Genomic DNA, 23,757 nt, shown 5'->3' with positions numbered 1-23,757 from the left:
ATTTTTCTCCATTTAAAGAGACAAAATGGTAGCGGTCAGATAGGTATGATTTGAACCAGCTTAATGCTTGTCCTTGAACACCAGTATAATTTTGTAGTCGATCTAAGAGTATTGTGTGATCTATAGTATCGAACGCAGCACTTAGATCAAGTAAAACTAGTATTGAGAAACAGCCTTGGTCAGAAGCTAAAAGTAAATCATTTGTGATTTTAACGAGCGCAGTTTCAGTGCTGTGATGTGGTCTGAATTCAGACTGAAACTTTTCATAGATATCATATAACATTCCAATTATATGACAGCATATCAACACATGTGACAAATCATCATTTGGGGTCAAAAAGGCAAGGGTTTAAAGGTGCAATGTGTAATATTTCTGAGGATCTATATTGACAGTAATGCAATATATGATCCATAACTATGTTTTCAGTGGTGTATAAAGACCTTACTTAATGAACTGTTATGTTTTTATTACCTTAGAATGAGTCATTTATATCTACATAACCGCGGGCACCCCCCTTCTATGAAGGTCGACATATTGTGACGTCATGTTTCTACCATAGCCGACAGCGAACAAACAGCGCTACAGAGCGCGTTTCGTCACTAACTTGAATGAGAAGCAGCAGAAAAAGACGCAGCAGAATAAGTTGTCCCTGACTCTGCAAATGTGGAGAAAAACATGCTGTCTGAACGACGCCTCGGACATCGTAACGTTTGCTATTTCCCCTTACCTAGTTGCTTTGATGCTCTTATCCAGCTCTTATCTTATACTAACTAGCATGGAAACAAGCTATGGTAAAGTCAGTGAATAAAAGACTAACACAATGATGAACAAGTAAAAATAACAATCGCAATAACGTGGTTTTACTGAATAATTAAGTAAATATAATTTAATATAAAATATAATATAAAGAAAGCTCATTGCTTGACTTGCTACTCTCTGCTGACTCAGACTCAGACGACGACATCTTCCGATCCTACGTCGGCCACCGTAGCTTCTCCTTCGAGTTTGCAATTTGAGGGATAGGCAGTGAGTGACTGGCTGTTTGTAATTCGCAAACATCACCACTAGATGCCGTTAAAAATGACACACTGCACCTTTAAGTCTATAATGTGTGAACATTTGTTTTAGAGACAAAGTAACACGGTCATATTTGTGCATTCATAATTTGATTCCCTGCCTATGGTTAATATGTAATCTTTAGCGTTCCTTACAGAGGAGATTGCCATAAGATGTCATATCACCACAGAAAACTATAAAAACTAAATATTGAAATCAATAAACAATATATTACAATATATAAGAACAAAATATTGTCAATCAATCACAATCACACACTTATTACTCATAACTGCAGTGGATTAGTGTAAAAATGTGTTTCCCCCCTTTTTTTTTTATCTAACTTGCTGATTAATTCTGATTTTAAAAAGATGCTTTTGGAACACTAAAGGAACATTGTTACATAAATACTAAACAGAATCTGACCACCCTATCAATAGCCAAGCCTTTAAAGGGGTGGTATAATGCCCCCTTTTTTAAGTTTTAGCTCAAAATACCCCACAGATATTTGTATATAGCATGTTAAAGTTTTCACTTTTTGAGGGTGAGCAAAAACGCACTGTTTTGTGTCTGTTCCTTTATATGCAAATGAGCTGCTGCTCGCGGCACAGAGGGCGGAGCTTCAACAGCTTGTGTCATTTACCTCACACAGACATGCACTGAAAATTTCAAAAACTTTTAGCCTTTTACGTTCAAACCAGAGTCAGATGATGTCAACGGAGTCAATGATGGAGAGACTCAAGAAGAAGTGACAACATGTAGAATGCAACAGGACATTTCTGAATGGTTAGTTGATGAATTTAGGTAGCTTGTGTAACGTTAGTTATCTTCTAGTCATTGATTAGCATGTCTTGATAATCTATAAATCATGTTCAGGGGGCGGGGTTTATGTAATTCCCGGGAGGAATGTCGTGTAGTTCCTACCAGCCGTTTGTTGTAGTCCTTAAAAAGCAATTTCTTTAAAAGCAAATATCTCCCTTTGCTTTGAACTTTGAGCATTGTAACTTTGCAGATGTTGTTTATGCTCAAACAGCAACATTACACTCTAACTAAAGTTAGAAAAGTGAAATCATAATCAACCACCCCTTTAAAACACATAAACACATTTCCAATTACTTAATAAAAGACGTCTTTGCAGAAGTGTGTGAAACATGAAAGAGGATTGGAGGTGAAACTGATGAAGGGAACAGAACACACATGTTGGATTTTCATGTTATGGGGACTTTCCATCTAGACATAATGTTTTTTATACTGTACAAACTGTATGTTATTTCCCCTAATCTTATAACCCTACCCCTAAACTTACCCATCACAGAAAACTTTCTGAATTTTTACATTTTCAAAAAACATCACTTAGTATGATGTATAAGCTCTTTTCCTCATGGGGACCAAAAAACGGTCAGATTTCAGATATTGCCATATTTGTGGGGACTTTTTCTCCTCATAACATAGGGTAAAACCACACACACACACACACAAACACACACACTTTGTGAAGTGCAATAGATGTCACACCTGTTTGGAATCTTATCTCTTATCTCTCCATGGTCAATCAAAGTTTATAAGTATATGAGGGTTTTTGGAGAGCCTGAGAAAAAGATCTGACAATATCCTCATATTAGGAAGATACTTAAGGTTAAAATTATGATAAGGTTTGTCTCCTATTTAGTCTCATCACATGCTACATGTTTGTGTGAAACTTTCCAAATAAAAAATCCCTTGTAATATTTGTTAATCACTTCTGCCTCAAAGCTGTATTTCAAGTTTGTATCGTCATTAAACATCTTGTGGCCATATCATATCTCTCAACACAGATAAATATAAAATATTTATTTTGCATGTCATAAATACAGTTATAATGCAATACATTGGGTGGCATGAAGTAGAATGAAGAAAATAATGTACATTTGCTGAAAGAGTGTACCATATTTGGATATAAGTACAAGGTGGTGATGAAGCATGATCCAAATTATTATTATTAAAGCACAAAATCATGTTAGGGTCCTTGCCCCTTGTTAAAATGTAAATTCATGGAACAATATAAAATAACTGATTTATGATAATCATGAAATTAATTCCAGAAACAAAATTCCACTAGGGGCCTTTACTGAAGTGGTCTTTGTGCTCCAAGAGTCTATTTAAACATTTCACTTCTAAACAAAAACAAAGTTTTCTTCGCACAAATTTACTTTGCCTAAATTCCCCCTTTAATTCCCTTTAAATAAATAGGCCTATAAATAAAAACTTTTAATATCTAACATAATATAAATAGCCTACACACATCACTATTGAGCCGTTTAGATTAAATGTCAACATTAAAAACGGCAACGACATTTCAGATATTACACAATATATGGTCAAGGCAAAAACTAAAAGTGATGGAACCGTCTTAGCTTACACCAGGGGGCAACTTGACCCACATGCCCAATTGTCGCGGTCATTGCACCGTATAATGCATTTATCTGTTTACAATAAAAATGAAATGTTTTACATCTTTAAAAAACTTGAATATCAGTAGTAGCCTATAACAAAAGTTCCAACAAACGTATACATACACACATACAATGTCAATAAAAGCGCGCGCTCTCAACAGTCTCCGCTCTGGATCATAGTAAAGAGAAACGCACAGAGACTTCCCCAGGAATCTCCGCACTTCTCTTTGGCGATCACACTGTGGTCAATGCGCTCCGTGCATTGGCGATTATTGTCCGGAAGCGTTGTGTTCGTGGTTATCGGTGTCTTCTCTGTCTTAGGGGGTTTTGCTTGTGACGTTTCGGTGAGTTTGAAATGCGCATCCAGTGGCGCGCGCTTACACATGCCCGCCCGGATCAATGCTCGAAAATCCGCGCAAAGTTTCTTCTGCTTTTTAAGTGATCTGGCGATCTGTTTCCAGTAGCCCTTGGGATTAGATCCATATTCGGTGCATGTAGCAGGCTTGGCAGTGTATTTACAGGTGAATCCATCCCCGTTTCCAGGTTTACATGTAACAGTCATGGTGTAGCTGTCCTCTCCGCGCGCCAACCACGAACACCGCGCCTTGTCCTTAGTTGTAAACTTTCCTTTGAATACTGCAGTGTTATCATCACCTCGACTCTCCTGTCTCCTACGTTTCTCTTTCGCTCCCCTAATGCTATCAGCAGTGAAGATGAGCTGTGAAAGACACGCGAGGAACAGCAGGAGCGTGAGAGTCCCACGAAGAGATATTTCCTTCATTTCCAACGACCTAAGAAATATTACTTATGAGATTAAATACATTTTATATTTAGATCTTCATAAATTTACATCAAAAAGTTCATTGATCTTACCAATAACCGTTAAGAGGACAGACGGGTGATGAGGATCCCTGACTAGTTTACATCAAAATGAACTTACGCGTGGTATTTATATGTTGAGTGACACACCCACTTACTACTGGACAATCCGATTCTCTCACGCACGAGACAAGCCCTGGCTCCATTGCTTGCGTCATTCATATTTTTGCATTTATAGAGGGGGCTGAACTAGAAGATAGGATAACTGTTATGTCCTCGGGCCTGCGGGTTTTTTTTTTTTTGTTTTTTTGTTTTTTGTTGTTTGTTTGTTTGTTTTTAATATGAAAGTATGCACTGGTTCATGTAAAACTTAGAGCATCCAAGACGCTAGCCTGTTCCTGAATTGCATGTAACAGTGGTTAGACATGCTATATTGGGCTGATGAATATACTTGTGCTATTTCAGTTGTAAAATTAGGCCAAAGACACAATCACAGAGACCCCTCACCCCCAACACATGAGTGCACACTCACAATGACCCACTAACAAAGCATGTTTACATACCAGAACATATGACCATACCACCATGCTTCTGCCTCTCTATATCAAATGAAAGTGCTTTACAGTGATTAACTGTATATTCATATTGCATTTTCATCTTGTTTGCACACAGTGTAAAATGAGTAGTGCAACAACAGCAATGCAAAGACTCTCTTTGTCTTCCTGGGGTGTTGTGCATCTGTAGGAGCTCGTGGAATGTTGACTGGAGTTTAAGGAATGGAGGCCACTTTTGAGGGACAGAGGAATAGAAATAGGGTACAGAGAGACAAAAAGCAGGACCAAAAGTATTTGTATTGTATTGTATTTTCATGCCCTTGAGTCTTTACATTAAGTCTTCTTTACACTTGTTTACTCCAGGTTATTATAATTAACTAAAAATAAAATCATTAATTAAAATATTTTAGTTACATGAAAAAGAGGAAAAAAAAGAAAGAATAATTTTTTTTTAACAGATATAGCCTACAATTTTTTTTCAGTTAGTTTACAAGTCAACATTTCTATTTTCATTAAGTTGAAGAACTAAAAAAACAAAAAATTAACACTGTAATAAAATAAATAATTGTATATAAACATTTAAAATGAAAATATAAAATAAAAACTAACAGTAGCCTATATTTATGATAATAAAAGAACACGTCATTACAATGAGTCATCCATGAAAGTCCAGTTTCCTTGTGGATCTTCATTACTTATTTACCAAATGATCAAAATAAGAAATTTTACAACCAAGGAATATTTCTTTGTTGTTATAGATCAGTGTTGGTTATCAGTAAATGTAATGTTGATCACACACACACACACACATTTATAAAGCTAAGTGTGTGTCAGTGAACTTGAGTGTGATGGTTTTTACTGATACTGTGTCTGGTGGACAATCGAGCTCATGAGCTCATCTTCACATGACATCACAAAATCTGTTTATTGATTCTGTGCCCATTATTCTACTATGATCCATTTGACAGGAAGGGAATGGGCTGTGTTAAAGAGAGAAAGATATAGAGAGACCCAAGGTGTATGTGTACCCAAGGGGTACATAGCCTAGATATTTTTTTGCAAGCAACAGTTAAATAAATTGCTAATATTTTATTATAGTACAGTAGATGTTTTCCCAGACTGCTACCTTTGATAACACAGTTCAGGATAGTCAATAATAAAAGGTTTGTGACCTTGAGTGTGATTGTTCTTGTGATGCAATTGGCCGGTCAGCGTTCTCATGATCTTCAATATTCTGTTTGATCGAGCAACTGACAGTCAGGTGAATGGCAATGCAAACAGATTGCTTTACTTCCATGAAACAACCATTATTCACATGGGTTTCGTAAACAGTGTTTTTAAGTCTTTTTAAATGACATGTAACATTGCCCCCTAGTGTTGTTGATGTGCTCTGACATGACGTGTGAAACAAAATTGCTTTGAAACTTTCCCACCTCCTGTTTTTGTGTTCTAGAAAATCTTTTTTAATGACATTTGATTTTTGTTTGATAATATGCTATTTATTTATTATACTTTTTTTCTGAATATAATTTAGTTGGAAATTGTCTAACTATTTGTTGCATGAGATTACTGAGGCTATTTCAACATTTTTAGATTCAGATTTACATGTTACTCTCGAGACCATATTGTGAAAAATGTATCCTAACACAATTATTGTTCTCATGAGCATCACTGCATGTCTACTGTTAAAAATAAAGGAAGTAAACAGTACTTAAAAGAACCATTTATTTCTAAGGGAAGAGCATTTTAATAATCTAAAGAACCTTTTTCCACTATAAACTTTTGTGCAATGAAAAGGTTCCATGAATGTAAACGGTTCTTCATTTAACCATACTGTAGATGTCAATAAAGAACCTTTAGTTTTAAGAGTGTATTGCACACTGTGTCCAGATAAGCAAGCAAATAAAATAAAAAGTAACATTGATTTTGTTCAGACGCACCACACACAGAGAATTAAGAAATATGTTTTTATTAAACATACATTGTACTAATTCATTTTCTTCATTCTTGTTCGCAATTAGCATGCACATTGACTCACATAGAAAAACAAACATAAGCACACAAGTGCAGTCATAATTACATTATTTCATACACACACACACACACACACACACACACACAGGTCCCTGCGAAAAACTTGGCCGGTGGTCACGCAATCTGAAAGTCTCTGACACTGTTAACCTACAGAGAGCAGAAAATGAGGGATTAAAAGATGAAAATATGAACAAAAATGAATAAAAATAAACAAGTCTCCAACAAATTTCATTAGGGTTATTTAACATAAATATATTGTTCAAATTTGGTTAGAAAGGCACCAGGTACAATACTCAAAGCCAAAGTTAACGATACAGGACTTTGTTTTATGTAAAATACCAGCAGTTTGTGCATCACTGATATACTAGTTGCTTCAAGCTAGTTTATTTACAGTTACATCATACAGTTAGTATAACTCTATTTAGAGTTTCTGCATACAATCCTACAAGCATCGACTAGTTATGCATGATAAAACGATGTGCTTACCAAAGGTGGTGATGAATTAATTCTGAAACCAGCTAATGAAGTATGTGCAGACACCCTGGAGACTTTTCCAGCAGTATTCCTCTGCCATCTTGGATGCTTGACTGTCCTCTGCCACAGTGGGTCTCGCTGTGATGGTCTTTGCAGGTTTACGTGGATGAACAGGCTTGGAAACGACGGGCTTGACTGGTTTGGAGGCTGGTTTGGCTGGTTGCTGTGGTTTAGGCTGCTGCTTGTGGCCGGGAGGTTTGGTAGGGGTGATGCTGGTCTTGACCTGCTGCTGTTGCTTTTGCTGGTTCTTAGAAGCCTGGGTAGGTTTTGGAACGGAGATTTTGGGCCATGAGACACTGAACACCATTTGGACCTCATCAGAAGCAGAGCGGCACATCTGCGGCTTGTAGACCCGTGGACCCTGGCAGGCGTTGTGGAGCTTCTTCATGTCCCACATGATCTGAGTGAAAAAGTGCCGAGGGTTGTTGTTGTATGATCTGCAGAGGTTAGGCTTGCCCAAGAAATCGCACCAGTATGATTTGCCCTTGCTCTTGCAGGAGACACGCAGCTTGGTTGAGTTGGTCTGGCCAGAGATCACCATGGTGCAGGTATCTTTAGCTTTGGTGCTGAAACGAATTGGCTCATCCCAGATGCTTCCTTTCGGCTGCGGCTGTTGCTGCTGTCGGCTGTGTTGGGTGTTTTCCACGTGGTTAATGCTGTTCCCCTGGTTACTGCTGTTCTGAGCCTGAGCGTTGATGGCCCAAATGAAGGAGACCAGAAGGAGAGCAGCGCTGCATATGGCTCTCATGATGGAAGTGTAGAGGGACTGAGCAGAAGGTGCAATGCTGGCTTTATAAACACAAGTCCTACAAAGGGGTCTTTGAGCAGGGCAGAGTGCACACATCCATCAAGACTGGGGGGCCTCTAGTCTCCAGTCTGGTGCTGCCTGAAAGAACTACTTGTAGGAATCTTTAGAGGAGTGTGTGTATATGAGCAATTTACTCTATATGGGATCAGTGTGTAAGTGGTTTCAAGAGTGTAATATATCCCCTGTAATATAATAAATGCGTGATCTAGTTACTTGTAAATCTTGTACAGTATTTGCAACCTGATCTCACTACAAACGTAACTATTTTACAAGGTGACAGTTTCATTTGAATTTTTACATTCTGAATCATATGAAAGTAACATTATTAGAAAAAAAAAAAAGAGTTAGCCTGAAGGTCCAAGGTTACACATAACCCTCAGTCGGGTGTAAGCAGACCGTATGAAAACGTGCGAATGAGATCATACGATTTAGCCAATTTGACAAAACATGAAATAGTTATGAATTGCCATGAGACTGTGTAGGTATTTGTGTGTTTTGTGTAGAAGGTTTTGTGGTTCGGTTTCTTCTCTGAGTGTGTGTTGATGGTTTGAGGGAGGGACATGGGTGTGGTTAGACTCATGGAACCTTCAGGGTCTTCATTATAAAATCATTCATGCTAACATAAGTGGGCTATTGACTATTGATGTGAAAGACATTTTAGTTTCACAAGAAGAGACAAGGAGAGTAATTCACCTGGAACCCATTTATGTTTTGTCGACTTCACCTTCAATGCGGTTAGTGTCTGGTTTACGTGACGTACATGTAGCTATACTATACTAGTGTGCTTTATGAGGAGTCATGTGAAATTTTTATTTTTAAACAAAGACAGTCAATGAAAATGGCTGTGTACTTTTAGCTACCGCAGAGATCAGCTATACACATTTGACATTACAAGGAAAGGGAAAAAGAAAGAAAAAGTGAGTGTCGAAGGAAAGGTTTTGTGTGCACATCTTGTTTGCATCATGACACACACATCATATTTCAATACACACATGCTGCAAATCATAACTTTTAAATGCATGTGTGTAGTTTTCTACACTTCAAATCAACTTTTTAAACAAACCAAGCAAGCCAGATGTCTTTTCTGTCTACCAGAGTGATCATTTTGTAGGAATGACTTTATATCTAAACAAAAGAATATTTGACAAAATGCAAGTCATGAAGTAAATGATGCTCACCTCGTTAAATATTAATTCTTTGTATAATAGGAAATCATGCATATTTCAGCATCTGAGAGAAAAAATGAAAATGCTGATCAGTGATGGTTAATGTAGTAATTGAATTGGAGTAAAGAGGAGACCACATCATTCAATTCAATTATATTACATTGAAACATGGACCCTTTTATAAAGAGCTCTTTTTTTCAGGCCTAATAAAACTAGCAGTTGGGTCTATGAATAACAAACTAACAATAAAGAAAACGTATTTGTATAATTCCTAAATGTTTGTATTGAAATAGTCTACAATTTTCATAATCTTCTTTTGAATTCTGACATTCAAATAACCATCCATCATCTGTGTCATTAAAACTCCGTCACTTCCGCACTCAGTGTGTACCTGTAACCATAGCGACGAAACGGAAGGTGTTATCCGCGCTGATTGTTGTAGTAGAATACAGAGGTTAGTCGAAAAGTTTAAACCTGGTTGTTCATATTCGACAGTGGAGGACATTCAAAAGCGATGGTTTCAGTACTTCTATACGGAGAAGCTGAAGGATATATTCAAAGTCTGGAGAAGATGTCACTGCGTGATATCGGAAGCCCAAGGTAAGTGAATATCTAATATTAAAGTAACAACTAAGACAAACACGTTCATGTAACGTTAGAGTAACGTTACCCATGCCATCTAACGTTAGCCTATTACGTTTGTGTGTGTGTGTGTGTGTCCTGGTAAACCCTACATTATTGGGACAAAATGTCTCCACACAAATATGGCAATATCCGAAATCCTTGTCCTGGTGGGGAAATGTTTTGGTCCCCATGAGGAAAACAGCTTATAAATTATATAAGTTATGTTTTTTTGAAAATGTAAAACTGCAGAAAGTTTTCTGTGTAGAAGTGGATAGAATATACAGTTTATACAGTATACAAATCATTATGACTATAGAGAGTCCCCATAAAACATGAAAACACACGTGTGTGTGTGTGTGTGTGTGTGTGTACAGGTGGTTCCGCCAACATGAGTTCATTGAGAAGCTGAATATGCAAGCTATTCTGAATGCCAGTGCCAATCAGGAGGAATTCGTAAAAGACCTCTTTGTTTCTCTTGGAAAGGTAATTGTTTATCGGTATAATTTGTTGGGGAAAGTGGGTTAATGTGCCACTTTTTATGTAACGTTAAACATTTAACGTTACTGAGCACAATTACAAATAAACGATAAAAATGGACTAGCCTACCCTTACGAAAAAGAAGACACTTCAAGTTAATTTTATGAAGTATACTTAAGTAATGTTCAAGTATATTTTTAAGAATACTTTATGTAGTAAGTATACTAATATCAATGTGTACTTGTAGTAAACTTGTAAGTGTACTATTTCAATACTGCTTGGGACTAAATTGGCCCACTTTTAGTATATAAAAGTATACGTTTAAGTGTACTATAAGTGTAAGAGTAGTAAACTAAGTACACAACTAGGTTTCTCAGTTGTAATGCATCTATACAACAAGTGAACGTATACTAGTAGTTTACTATTTTAATACAAGTAGTACATTTTTTAGTTCATGAAGTGCACACTGAAGTGTACTCTCAGTAAACTACTAGTTTAGTAGTTTATACTGCAAGTATAGCCTACTTGTAAGTTTTCTTTAAGTGAACATAACATTATACTTATAGTAAGTTTACTATTTATATATTATTTTTGCACTTGCAGTATACTACTATGTTCAAATGTAGATATTATTTTTTTATCATTTTCAACAATGATAATAATACAACACGTTTCTTGAACACCAGTTCACCACATGGATCATGTGAAACTGAATACTGGAGTAATGGCTGCTGAAAATGCAGCTTTTTATATTAAAATGGTAATAATATTTTAAATATTACTGTTTTTACTGTATTTTTTATCAAATAAGTGCAGCCCAGGTAAACAAGAGACTTCTTTTGATAATATCAATCTTACTGCCCCCATTTAAAATTATGAATGGTAATAAATTTGTGTGTGTGTGTGCTCAATCATCACTTCATCATTGATCAACTTTCCCACTGGCACATCTTATCATACTCCCACATAAATATTTTGAAAAAGCGGATTTTTTTGAATACACCGATGAAAACATGTAAATTACTTTTTCCAGATACCCACACTGATACATGCAATGATACTTACAGAAGTCTGGAAACATAAAGTGTTTCCCATAATTTGCAAACTCCAGGACTTTAATCCAAAGAGTACGTTTCTGCTGTATATGGTGGTAAGTAGACTCAGCTTCAAATGACCTAGTTTTCAAAACCATGCCAGGCTCTTATTTAAATACATTTTCTTTTATTCTATGTGGGTCATTGCATTTTCTACTAATTTCAGATTCACCATGAAGCTACCACTATAAACCTGCTGGAGACAATTATGTACCACAAGGTAAGCACATATTCACTGAGAAAACAGGTTTTTATATATCTAGATTTGTAATTTTGTAAAAAAAAAAAAAAAATTATATATATATATACAGTGAGGAAAATAAGTATTTGAACATCCTGCTATTTTAAGTTCTCCCACTTGGAAATCATGGAGGGGTCTGAAATTGTCATCGTAGGTGCATGTCCACTGTGAGAGACATAATCTAAAAAAAAAAATCCAGAAATCACAATATATGATTTTTTAACTATTTATTTGTTTGCACCTAAAGTAGATGGCCTAGAAACTTAAGACCACATTATGACATGGTGGTAATATGAGAATGCATAAATGTTGATGTGTGTTACACGTGCAGGAGTCCAGTGAAGCTGCTGATGATAGTGTACTTGATTTAGTCGATTACTGTCATCGCAAACTCACACTTCTGGCAGGACGTTCTGTCTCTGGAGAGATCCCAACTGAGGACCGAATTACACACACACAGCTGTTAGACACAGGATCTGTGCAGGTAAAGAACACTTAAGGCCCATTCACACCAAGGACAATAACTATAAAGATAAAGATATTGTTTTAAATATAAAAGAATAGCAGAGTTCATACCACGATAATGGCACTGAGAAACGATGATTGCTGGAATCACTTGCAGAACCATTTATTTTCCAGCTGATGAATGATAAAAACAATGACAGCCAATCAGAATCCATCCTGCTTAGCTTGAACATTTAAAGTGGCGGATGACTAAATTGGAGCACGCACTTAGAATAAACAGAACATTGTCGTCCGCTGGTGTGATAGCTAATATAGTTATCGTTATAGGCCTAGTTATTGTTCTTGGTGTGAACAGGCCTTTACTCTTGAAAGTTAAATGTAGCTGTTATGTTTTTACCAAAACATGCATCTAATGTTCTGAGCATTACAGCAAATTTTAATTTAACTCATTATCAAAAGCCTAATTCACATTAGATTTACCAGAACTTGTACAATGGTTTGTTGCAGGATCTGCAAAGACAAAGTGACATGTTAGAGTTTGAAATCTCTATTAAGGCTCTGTCAGTACTGTGCTACATCACCGATCACATTGAGAGGTATTACAACTACTGGTTATTTAAAGAGACGTTATTAAACATTTTACATAAAACAAATGATAAAAAATATACATTTTAAAAATAAAATATATTTACATATGTTTAAATACATATGTTTACTAATGGATGCTGAAATTTCCCCTTCTAATGTAGTTTGAGTTTGAGTGTGCTGTCGAGGATGCTGTGCACTCATAATATGCCTTGTGTGCTGGTTCAGTTGGTGGAAAATTGCCCCTGGAACAGAGGTTAGTGTGTTTTAAACATATGTATGATCATATATTTATTTTCTTTTTCATTCAAGAACCTCACACAATCAGAATACATAGGAATCAAATTACAGAACACCAGCAATTGACCCAATACTAAGCTCTGTCCCCTTTGTGGTCAGTCAGGGAAGCTTTACACATTGTCACATAGGAATGGATCAAATAGTTTCATGAGCTGCACATTTTTCAGGAAAAGTGCTCATAAAGTGGGACAAAATTGAATTGAGAAAAATCCTATGCACAGTTATAGGCTGGAAATACTGTCTGCTTAAATCTATCCAAACACTTCTATAGATTTACATTAGAAAAGAGCAAAGGCTTGTCTATATGGAAGCTTATTGTTTATGAATAAAAAATAAAAAGGTTATTGTGACTCGCAATTCTGAATTTCTTGCAATTCCAGGTTTATAACTTGAAATTCTAACTTTTTTCTTGCAATTGCAAGTTTATATCTAGCAAATCTGACTTTATTATATTTAATATCTTGCAATTGAGAGTAAAAAAAGTCAGAATTGTGAGACGAAAGTTACCTTTTTTATTTTTTATTCCATTGTGGAAACAAGCTTCCACACTTGTCTGATAATATGACGGACAGCAACATTTATTAAAGGAATAGTTCACCCAAAAAGGAAAATTATCCCATAATTTACTCACCCTCAAGCCATACACAATTGGTGTTTTATTAAATAAAATCCTGCATTGAATGGCATTAAATAGATACGCTTTTTAGAGCTTCAAAAACTCGGGCACTATTCAATTGCATTACAAAGCTGGGAAGGATATTACTTAATATAACTCCGTTTGTGTTCGGCTGAAAGAAGAAAGTCATATACACCTAGGAAGGAATGAGGGTGAAATAATTTTCATTTTTGGGTGAACTATTTTTTTAAGGTAGAATTGGTAGGTACATTTTTTTCTCCCATCTAGGTACTCTGGAGAAATACACAGAGGGGAAGTGGAGGCCCGTCCTGCCTGAAGATCAGCTAAAGTTAAATAAACATGATGGCCAGGTGTGGATGGCTTTACTGAACTTGATACTCAAACCAGACTGCCAAAGAAAATATAATTTCAATAGCTTTAACAAAGCACAACTTTTAAAGGTAAGACTTTACATAGTTGGGGAAATATCATTGCAGGCAGAGCCATTATAGTGTTCCTGTTGTGTTTTGAATAGATGAATACAAACATACCTGCATACTGAGACAATACCAGTTTAATAATATATTTATTATGAAACAAAATATCGAAAGAGGCAGTTATCCCACTTTATTCCATCTATCTTTATGCCTCTTTATATGCCTCTGTGTGCAGCTTTGTGGGTTTTTGACAGATGTTGTGATAGATCAGTTACCAAACCTACTTGATCTCAAGCAATTCCTCAGTCAACTTGCTGTCACAGATCCAGTGGCCCCCAAACATGATCTAATCCTGGAACAGGTACTCCAGCAAATGCACACACATACAGATTAAAAGTTTGGGGTCAGTAATATTTTTTAAAATAAATTAATACTTTTATTCAGCATAGATTCATTAAATTGTTCACAAGTGACAGATTTTTACATTGTTAAGATGTAAATTCTATTTCAAATAAATGCTGTTCTTTTGAACTTTCTATTCTATTTCATAGAATCCTGAAAAAGATGCAGGGCTGTTTTCAACATTGATAATAATAAGAAATGTTTCTTGACCATCAAATCAGCATATTAGAATAATTTCTGAAGGCTGAAGTTATGGCTGCTAATATTCAGCTTTGCCATCAAAGGAATAAAATACATTTTAAATATATAATGGTAACCAGCTATTTTAAATAGTAATTATATGTCACAATATTACTGTTTTTACTTTATTTTGATCAAAGAAATGCAGCCTGGGTGAGCATAGCAGACTTCTTTCAAAAACATACAAAAATATCACTGACCCTAACTTTTGAACAGTAGATGATAACATGCCCATTTGGTCACATAAGACAAAATTAACAAAAACAAAACACCTTTCTCATTCATTTAGGTGCCAGAGATATGGAATAATATTGTAATGGAGAACAGCAACAAGTGGAAAGCCATAGCTAAATTCCAAGTGACGCATGTTTTTAACCCCTCTGAAAGTGAATTAAGAGAACAAGCTAGCAGGTGAGAATTGATGTGTATCTGGAAATTTCTATTGTAAGGGATGAGAAGATGAGGTGCAGTTATAAAATGTTAGTCTAACAGTATGCATATATCTATCTATAAATTACAGAAACGTCTGTCTGTCTGTGTGTCTGTCTGTGTGTGTGTGTGTGTGTGTGTGTATGTCTGTTACTCACATATCTCTCGAACCGTTAGTCCGATGGATTTCAAACTCGACAGGTGTCTTGCCACGGGCACGAGTAAGTGCAGTGCCAAGTTTGACGTTGTTTGGATGAGAAATGCTAAAGATATCGTTAAATATATCATTTTTAAAAGGTTGTGGTTTAAAAGTAAACATTCTGACATTAGAGGGTTGTATCGGTCAAAGAAGCCCCAAGAAGGTTGTGGTTTAAAAATAAACATTCTGACATAAACACTCAGTCAGCTACACTGTTTACTTCTGAATATTATAGTTTGGTTCCAGAACGTGATAAATCCATCTATCTATAAATTACAGGAACGTCTGTCTGTCTGTCTGTGTGTCTGTTACCCGCATATCTCTCGAACCGCTAGTCCGATGGATTTCAAACTTGACAGGTGTCTCGCTACGGGCACGAGTAAGTGCAGTGCCAAGTTTGACGTTGTTTGGATGAGAAATGCTAAAGATATCGTTAAAAATATATCATTTTTAAAAGGTTGTGGTTTAAAAATAAACATTCTGACATTAGAGGGTTGTATCAGTCAAAGAAGCCCCAAGAAGGTTGTGGTTTAAAAATAAACATTCTGACATAAACACTCAGTCAGCTACACTGTTTACTTCTGAATATTATAGTTTGGTTCCTTCTGAATATTATAGTTTTCTTTACCAAGAAACCAACGATTACTAAAAACACACACAAAAACTGATTTTGTTTCTTTACCAAGAAACCAACAATTACTAAAAACACACAAAAACTGATTTTGCACGGGTACTTTGCACTGCTCCCTGGATCGACGGATGTGGATGTAATTCATATTCATTTGTGGATGTAAACTGAATCTATAAGTCAGCTATGCTGTTTACTTCTAAATATTATATTTCATTCTGATGCGCTTAACGTTATCGCTATTGTGTAATAGTAGCCTATGCTATTCACCAACTAAACATATCCTATTCAATGCGATCACAGTCTCTTTCAAGGGCATCATTTGTAGTTGCCTATTCACAAACTGTTTGCTCAAGCATAGCGTTTTCTTAAATATATCGGTAAAAGAAGCACTTAGAAGGTTGTGGTTTAAAAATAAACATTCTGACATAAACACTCTGTCAGCTACACTGTTTACTTCTGAATATTATATTTTATTCACGGCCATCATTTGTAGTAACCTAGCCTGCTCCCTGAATTCAATGCGTTCACAGTCTCTTTCACCAGCACCAAACCAACAATTACTAAAAACACATACAAAAACTGATTTTGCACGGGCATTTTGCACTATTTTGATTAATTTTAGTAAAAATGTGTTTTCTTTACCAAGAAAGTGGCAAGATGAAAACCACTATTTTCTGTTTCAAACTTTCACATAGCATCTTTAGGTTATAATATCATAAAAAATTCAAATCCAGATTTGGATTTTCAAAGATTTATTATAAAAACGGATTATTTTTCCCCAAAAATGCAATAAATTCATGACACTTTTTTTTCAAAATGCTATCATATTGAAACTGTTGAAATCAGCCATCGCTAAGAAATATCTCCTGAACTTTTTTGACGGCGATCAGCTCACAAAAACTGATTTTGCACGGGCACTTTGCACTCCCTGAATCAACGCGCTTATTCATTTGTGGATGTAAACTGAATCTATAAGTCAGCTATGCTGTTTACTTCTGAATATTATATTTCATTCCTATTCAATGCGTTCACAGTCTCTTTCACGGGCATCATTTGTAGTAGCCTTTTCACAAACTGTTTGCTCAAGCATAGCGTTTTCTCGGAGTTCACTGTGTGCTTTCTACCATGCACAAATAAAAATGTCACTGAACTTTTGCTGTGTAATTGTAACAATCATGTGCACTCAAACACACCAAACCAACAATTACTAAAAACACACTTAAAAACTTATTTTGCACGGGCATTTTGCACTAGTTCTGTATAAATACCAAGTTCTGTCATGAAACTGATGGGTCCTTAATGCAACCTGATGACATTTACATAGTTTATTACACTTATGTGTGTTTGCACATTCTGATTGTTTTCTGTTGCATCTGCAGCCAATGAGCTTGGTGTTCAACATTTCAATAGCTGGTTAGCGTTTACTATAGCAGTTTGCAGCATGATTCAGAGTTTCCATTCAGTCAGTCACTATGCATTACGTCAGTGAATGACGAATTGGGATCGTGCCTGAGAGTCCTATCACCTTCGGGTGTTAACATCTATGGCTTAACCTGGCTGAGATGAGGAAAGCCGCCAAATTTCGCTTTCTTGACTCCCTCATCTCCCAGGCTGGCCTCTTCGGCGACGCCGTCGAGAACTTTGCCCAGCAGTTCTTAGTGGTACAGAAGCAGATGAAGGCAATAGCCCACATCCTGCCCAGGCGGGCCGCTGCTGCTTCCACCCACCCACCAGCGGCAGTCCCTCCGCTTGCTCGCCGCCGAGGGCTGGTTAGTCTCAACAGATGCCTCCACCACTGGCTGGGGTGCTGTGTGCAACGGGCATGCTGCCTCGGGCTCCTGGACAGGACCTCGACTGCAGTGGCATATCAATTGCCTCGAGTTGCTAGCAGTACACCTTGGTCTCTGCTGTTTTTTTCCATTGTTGCGGGGCAAGTATGTACTGGTCTGGATGGACAACACATCGACCATTGCATACATCAACCGTTAAGGTGGTCTACGCTCCCGTCGCATGTCGCAACTCGCAACTGGAGCTTCCGGGTGAACCTGGTTCCTTTCGGGGACCCAGTGTTTCATTCGGGGCTCTGGCAGATGACGCCATGTCGCTCACAGCGTCACAAGGCAGGCTTGATTCCTCTGGAGATGAGGGTTCGGCTGCGTTGCCTTCCTCGGGAGTGCCAGCGTTGCCCGAGTCGGATCCAGAGCTGACGGCCATGCTTGCCCGGGCAGCTGAGAGCATCGGGTTGGAATGGCGCACGCTGCCCTTCCTCCGAGCGCTCAAGGCTGGACGATTGGTTCTTGGGGGCGGCGCGTGCTGGCACCTGCCAGAAGTGCATCAGGAGGTCACCAGGTCGTGGAAGTCCCCGTTGACTTCTCGCGGCCCCGACGGCATCCTCCGCCTTCTCTTCCCTCGACGGCACGGCGGCCAACGGGTACACTGGGGTCCCCCCGGTGGAGTGCGCTGTGGTGATGCAATTGTGTCCCCAGAGCACCTCCACCTGGCGTGGTGATCCAAAGCACCACTCTAAGGCCAAAACCTATAGAGCTGCGGGGCAGGCTGCCTCCGCTCTGCATGCCATGGCCATCCTTCAAGTCCATCGGGCGAAGGTGCTCAGGGACATGCACGAGGGAAGGGCTGAACCGGGGCTCATGCAAGAGCTGCGCACTGCCACCGACCTCGCTATATGGGTGACGAAGGTCACTGCGCGATCCCTGGGTCAGGTGATGTCCACCTGTGTGGTCCAGGAACGACATCTATGGCTCAACCTGGCTGATATGCGGGAGGCTGAGAGAACTTGTTTTCTCAGCTCCCCCATATCCCAGGTTGGGCTCTTCGGCGGTGCATTCGAGGACTTTGCCCAACAGTTCTCTGGCCACCCAGAAGCAGACTGAGACGATAAAGCATATCCTGCCCTGACGGCCAGCTGCTGCCTCCACCCAGCCATCGGTGCAGCCCCCTCAGTCTGCTTCCCGCCGACGCCGCCCTCCTGCGGCTCCCGCCCCTCACCCAAGCAGCAGCCTTCACCCAGGCCGAAGCAAGGAGGTGGTCGCAGGAAGGCCGCACAGCCCGGGAGACGGGCAGCTCGGAGCTAGGGCACAGCTCTTTAGCAGGATCACTCCTTCCCGAGAATCTTTTGTTTTCCTTCCCCCGCCGCTGGCCTCACGGTTGGTGACACCTTAAAACTGTTAAAGAAAGAGCTCTTTAAAACTGTTAAAGAAAGTCTCCCCTTCCTCCGAACCCCAAGAGGCCATGGATGGCAGTGTGCGACGCTATGCCTCGCCACTCTCGTTCCCTTCTGTCGCCAGACCCCTGTCAGAGCATGCCGCCGCGGAACGCTCGTTCTTCCCTGGCCTCCTCTGTCAGGAACTTGACCACGCCCCCACAACGGGACGCTACGCCTCCCATGTCTGGGCCGGTCGTTCTGCTTCACTGCCTCATCGTGGGTACACCTGTAGTTCCAATGTCCATTGGCTATTTCTGTTTACATTCAAAGATGATAGGGCTCTCAGGCGCAATCCCAATTCGTTAGTCACTGACTTTAACATTGTCATATCCATTACCATGCTAAAAATCTTTTGAGAGTTGTCATGGTAAATTTGTTTATCTGCACCCTTCTGATTAGATTGTCTCAAACATATAATCTGGATGTGATGGAGAATCTAATCCCAGACAAACCCAAGTGTGGAGCCTGTGGAAGAATGGGTGCAAAACGCTGCTCCCGCTGTCAGAGAGAGTGGTATTGCAACAGGTAAAGCAACACATGTTGGTTTTCTGACAAAATTGATTGTTTTTTTGTTTGTTTTTTTTACCCCTTTATGTTACTAATCAATTCTTTACTATACTAATGTCCTTTATTTATAAACTAGATGAATAGCAGACAGCAGAGTAATAAATTATAATTACCCTTTCATGTTTTGGATTTGTCTGTATTTGTTCAGGATTATATGATTGTTAATAATTCTATTTGTCTGGTATTTCTCTGTAGAGAGTGTCAGGTGAAACACTGGCCCAAACACAAGCCTGCATGCAAACTCATGGCAGAGGCCATACAAAGACTGCAGGAGGAACTGAACATCAGCAGCTGAATTATAGCACCGCTAAATGAAAGGGATGGTGAGATGGTGAGAGTGATGCTGTGGGATTCAGAAGTGCGTAAGAACACATCCACTATGAACTGTCATATTTAATGGACACTAATGGAAAAGGACAAAAAGATGCAAGAAACTGTTCCTGAGTCTTCTTTCATTAGCTATTCTATGTTTGTATATTGGGTTGAAAAAGAGTAAATAGATCATTCCTGATGAAAGCTTTCATATGTAAACATTCTTTGTAAATGCATGCTCATAAAACTATTATTTGCACACACTGTTAAATTGATTGATTGATAACTGTTACAATATAACCATTATTCTCGCACGTTGTTATTAAATGAACTGAATTAACTGCTAAAATATATTTGAGATCCAATCAGTTTGATTTTTATTGACACAACATTATTGCATTTGTTGTAAAGGACTTTATTTTGTGGAACACAAAAAGAAGAAACTTTGAACAATTTCCTTGCCACTATTTTCCATGCAGTTACAATGAATTTTGTCTGGAGCTTTTTACCATACATTAGTCCTTAAAATGGATGCAAAAGCACAATACATTCAGGATCAATTTTTATATGTGTACCTTTTACAAAGCACACCACAAACCATTTTAAGCTTTAAGTTTTATTGTAACTTTCACACAGCCTCCATGTTGCAGTGGGATCCCACGTTACCCTGTCATGTCACACACTGTAAAACACAAAACACTTGGTACAAGTGCATGTGAGTCTCAAAAAATGGGTGACAACAAGACCTTGGAAATCTGTACTTTACCACTTCCAAAGAACAAAGGCCATGAGAGACGTTAGGGTTTGTGAAAATCAGTAATAGATGTAACAGATTTGGAACTTAACAGTTTGAATTTCATTCACAAACCCTTTTGGAATAAAAGAAAAAATATTTGGTTTGTACAATAGTGCACTATGTAGAATTGTATGACCACTGTATGCTGTACTGAGACATGCATTTTTAGAAATTACACACACTGGATATTTAAAACTATTTTCATTATTTTGATGTGGACTCACAAAAATATGCAAGACACTCAAAAGAAGAAAACAGAAATACAACAGAAACACAAAATCTTTACTCAAGATTAACTGATCTATAATAGTCATTTGTTTTGGTTATACTATTTTAAGGTGTCCATGTTACAGTGTAATTTAGTACTGTATTTAAATATTTTATTTAAGTACTAAGTAATAATAATTAACAACATGTACTTACTATAGGGTTAATGTTCAGAGTAGGATTGGGTTTATGGTTAGCTGTATGTAATTATGCATAATTTACTGTTGTTATTACTACAATAAATACATCCAACGTGTAGGACACAAAGATAAAGATTTTTAGTTGTGTAGTTGTCTTGTATCAAAAGTACTGACATTTAAACAAACAGGATCAATCAGTCTTTTAGGACATTGGCTTCCGATAATTTATCTTTATAGACATTGAGTCTTTTCCAGTGCATTTAACATTCTTTTAGCAAATAGTTTTTCTCCTATTAAGAAACAATTCTGAAACTAATACTTGATTCATTCATTGAACAATAAAATGTAGAAAAAAAGTAACTTTCACAAAAGAACAGAAAAGATAACTTGATAAATGAAGTACTTCACTTTTCTACTGTAAATACTTCAGAATCTGCTTTGATCATCAAACTTGGGATGTTTGGTTCAGAAACACCATTTCATGGTTTCATAATCAAGAACCATCGATGCAATATCACAGTGCACAGACTGATATCACAGACCTTTTTTTGCCCCTTTATATCGCCTTAAAATGTTAAAAAGACCTGTACAAAATCTAGATGTACTCACATTTATGTCTAAAGGATGTTTTATAAAATAAGATATTAACAAAATACATACAAAACTTTCAAAACCATATTGAAAGTGTAAAAAAATAACACGTTGTTGTTTACCATGTATGATGAATTGTATGTAGAATAGCTTGAGATTCTTCAGTTAAGGTCTGAGTATGTTTTATTGTTAGAAACTGGAATAAACATTTTCCCTTTTTTCCTGTCTTCATTGTCTTCCTCAGAATCTGACTTAAAGACAATCCCTGACAACAAAAAAACAAAACAAATATAAATTTAGACTTGGAAAAATACATTCAAGCCTTAAAAGCTTGAGCTAATGTAACATGCAACAGAATGTGATTGTCTTACCTGGCTAAACTCTATTTAGCTCCAGTTCTCAGCACCACTGCAAAAAAAAGAAGAAGAAGAATTCACTAAGACTCCACAAAAATGACAGTACTTCCAGTTACTTCATTTATACAAAGATGAAGAGTCAGGTAAAAACGTATCAAAGGTGGAGGAGTGACGGGAAGTCATGCAATGCTACATAAACAGAGTGACCTGTTACTGGAAGAACATGTGAAAGATCAGTGACAACAAAAATGATTTCGGTGAAACAGGAGAGTCCGTAAGTAACTATGAATCATGCACACGACTGTAGAACATGGAATAATCGTGAATTCTTGATGGGTACAAATATGTGTGACAGAGAAAAATGGAAAGATGGAAAGAAGGAATGAATTCTCACAAAGTGAGAAAAATTCCAGTTCAGACATCAGCAGTAAAAGAAGCAGATCAACAAGAGGAACACTGACATGAACGAATGTGTTTGTTTGATAGAGGATATGTATGGATATAATGCAAAGGTTGAAAAATTAATGTATGAACAGATAAACTGTTGAAAGGTTTTGTACCTGTAGGCTGCATGTACGGTTGCATACCCCCGGTGAAAGTGTTTATGTGTGTGTGAATTTGTGTCACCAGTCAGGCTGTCTCGGGGGGGCAGAGGCCCGAGGATACCACCTCATTGTGTCATAGGATGGATAGCTGAAAAAAAATACAGGTTCGTTTTGAATAAACCTTTTGAGTTTTGAAAGTTTGGAATGGCAGTATAGATTGGTCAGATCGGAAAAAAAAAAGTGGTCTTTAGTTTAGCTTCATAAAAGCACAGAAAACTGTCATGCAGAGTATGGCTGCGTCCGAAACCTAAAAATGCTGCCTTCGGAGGATGCATTGCAAGGAAGGAAGGCATCAAAGCATGTCCGAATCCAATGTTAGCTGAGAAACCTTCATCTGATCGATTTTTGAAGGCAACAAAGATGTATAGTTCGCTTTCTTTGATATCCCACAATCCTGTGTGTTGGCGTCTGAAAGTTGCGGTTGGTCATCAGTTTGTGTTTTTGACCAATGGTTTTTGACCAACGGTTTTCACCAAAGCTCGCTCTATTTTGCAGTAGTTCCTTAAACGGTAATGTTGCCTCAGAAGTCTGTCCGAAATCAAACAAAGTTATTGCCTGATAGGGCAGTGAGGCAAAGTCATGAAAGCTGAATACGTTTTCGGACGCAGCCGACATATATGGATAGAGATGCATGCTGAGAAACGAATGTCATGCTATTACACTGTTCAATATTTGTATGGCATAAATCATTTTTAAAAATGTATGAATTTTGTATGTATGAAATGTTTTTTAATTGATTTAGTTAGATTTCATAAT

General features: G+C 37.7%; 4 protein-coding genes across 11 annotated transcripts in view; 1 reads left to right on the top strand and 3 right to left on the bottom strand.

Moving 5' to 3' along the window:
* Positions 1-2,873: 2,873 nt before the first annotated feature.
* On the bottom strand, positions 2,874-4,443 carry fgfbp1b (fibroblast growth factor binding protein 1b). Its single transcript, XM_084106921.1, has 2 exons — positions 4,363-4,443; positions 2,874-4,280 (listed from the first exon to the last, which is right to left on the bottom strand). The coding sequence occupies exon 2, from the start codon at positions 4,268-4,270 to the stop codon at positions 3,644-3,646; it is 627 nt and encodes a 208-aa protein (XP_083963047.1). The 5' UTR covers positions 4,271-4,280; positions 4,363-4,443; the 3' UTR covers positions 2,874-3,643.
* A 2,372-nt stretch (positions 4,444-6,815) lies between these two features.
* Positions 6,816-8,189, bottom strand: fgfbp2b (fibroblast growth factor binding protein 2b). Its single transcript, XM_084107293.1, has 2 exons — positions 7,383-8,189; positions 6,816-7,043 (listed from the first exon to the last, which is right to left on the bottom strand). The coding sequence occupies exon 1, from the start codon at positions 8,176-8,178 to the stop codon at positions 7,399-7,401; it is 780 nt and encodes a 259-aa protein (XP_083963419.1). The 5' UTR covers positions 8,179-8,189; the 3' UTR covers positions 6,816-7,043; positions 7,383-7,398.
* A 1,699-nt stretch (positions 8,190-9,888) lies between these two features.
* Positions 9,889-20,603, top strand: zmynd10 (zinc finger, MYND-type containing 10). The gene is made up of 12 exons (XM_084096220.1): positions 9,889-10,004; positions 10,403-10,511; positions 11,539-11,655; positions 11,766-11,819; positions 12,172-12,324; positions 12,813-12,901; positions 13,055-13,146; positions 14,095-14,267; positions 14,479-14,604; positions 15,175-15,296; positions 19,767-19,892; positions 20,130-20,603. The coding sequence occupies exons 1-12, from the start codon at positions 9,919-9,921 to the stop codon at positions 20,227-20,229; spliced, it is 1,347 nt and encodes a 448-aa protein (XP_083952346.1). The 5' UTR covers positions 9,889-9,918; the 3' UTR covers positions 20,230-20,603.
* The window catches only part of prom1b (prominin 1 b), a 40,516-nt gene continuing 37,358 nt past the window's right edge, over positions 20,600-23,757 (bottom strand). For 5 of the 8 annotated variants that reach the window (XR_014603909.1, XR_014603910.1, XM_084096142.1 and 2 more), the window contains 2 exons: positions 22,412-22,448; positions 20,600-22,305 (listed from right to left, as the gene is read on the bottom strand). Coding sequence is in view for 3 of the 8 variants with exons in the window: in XM_084096142.1 (XP_083952268.1) it covers positions 22,427-22,448 (22 nt within the window). In the remaining 5 variants the exon portion in view is untranslated. Of the gene's footprint in view, positions 22,306-22,411; positions 22,449-22,956; positions 23,090-23,757 lie in introns of all 8 variants that reach the window. The other 3 variants (XR_014603907.1, XR_014603908.1, XR_014603911.1) reach the window with 1 other exon arrangement.

The sequence above is a fragment of the Abramis brama genome (assembly GCF_963993115.1).
Source record: "Abramis brama genome assembly, chromosome: 2".
Classification (NCBI taxonomy): Eukaryota; Metazoa; Chordata; class Actinopteri; order Cypriniformes; family Leuciscidae; genus Abramis; species Abramis brama.
This window is presented reverse-complemented; position numbering and strand designations above follow the sequence as displayed.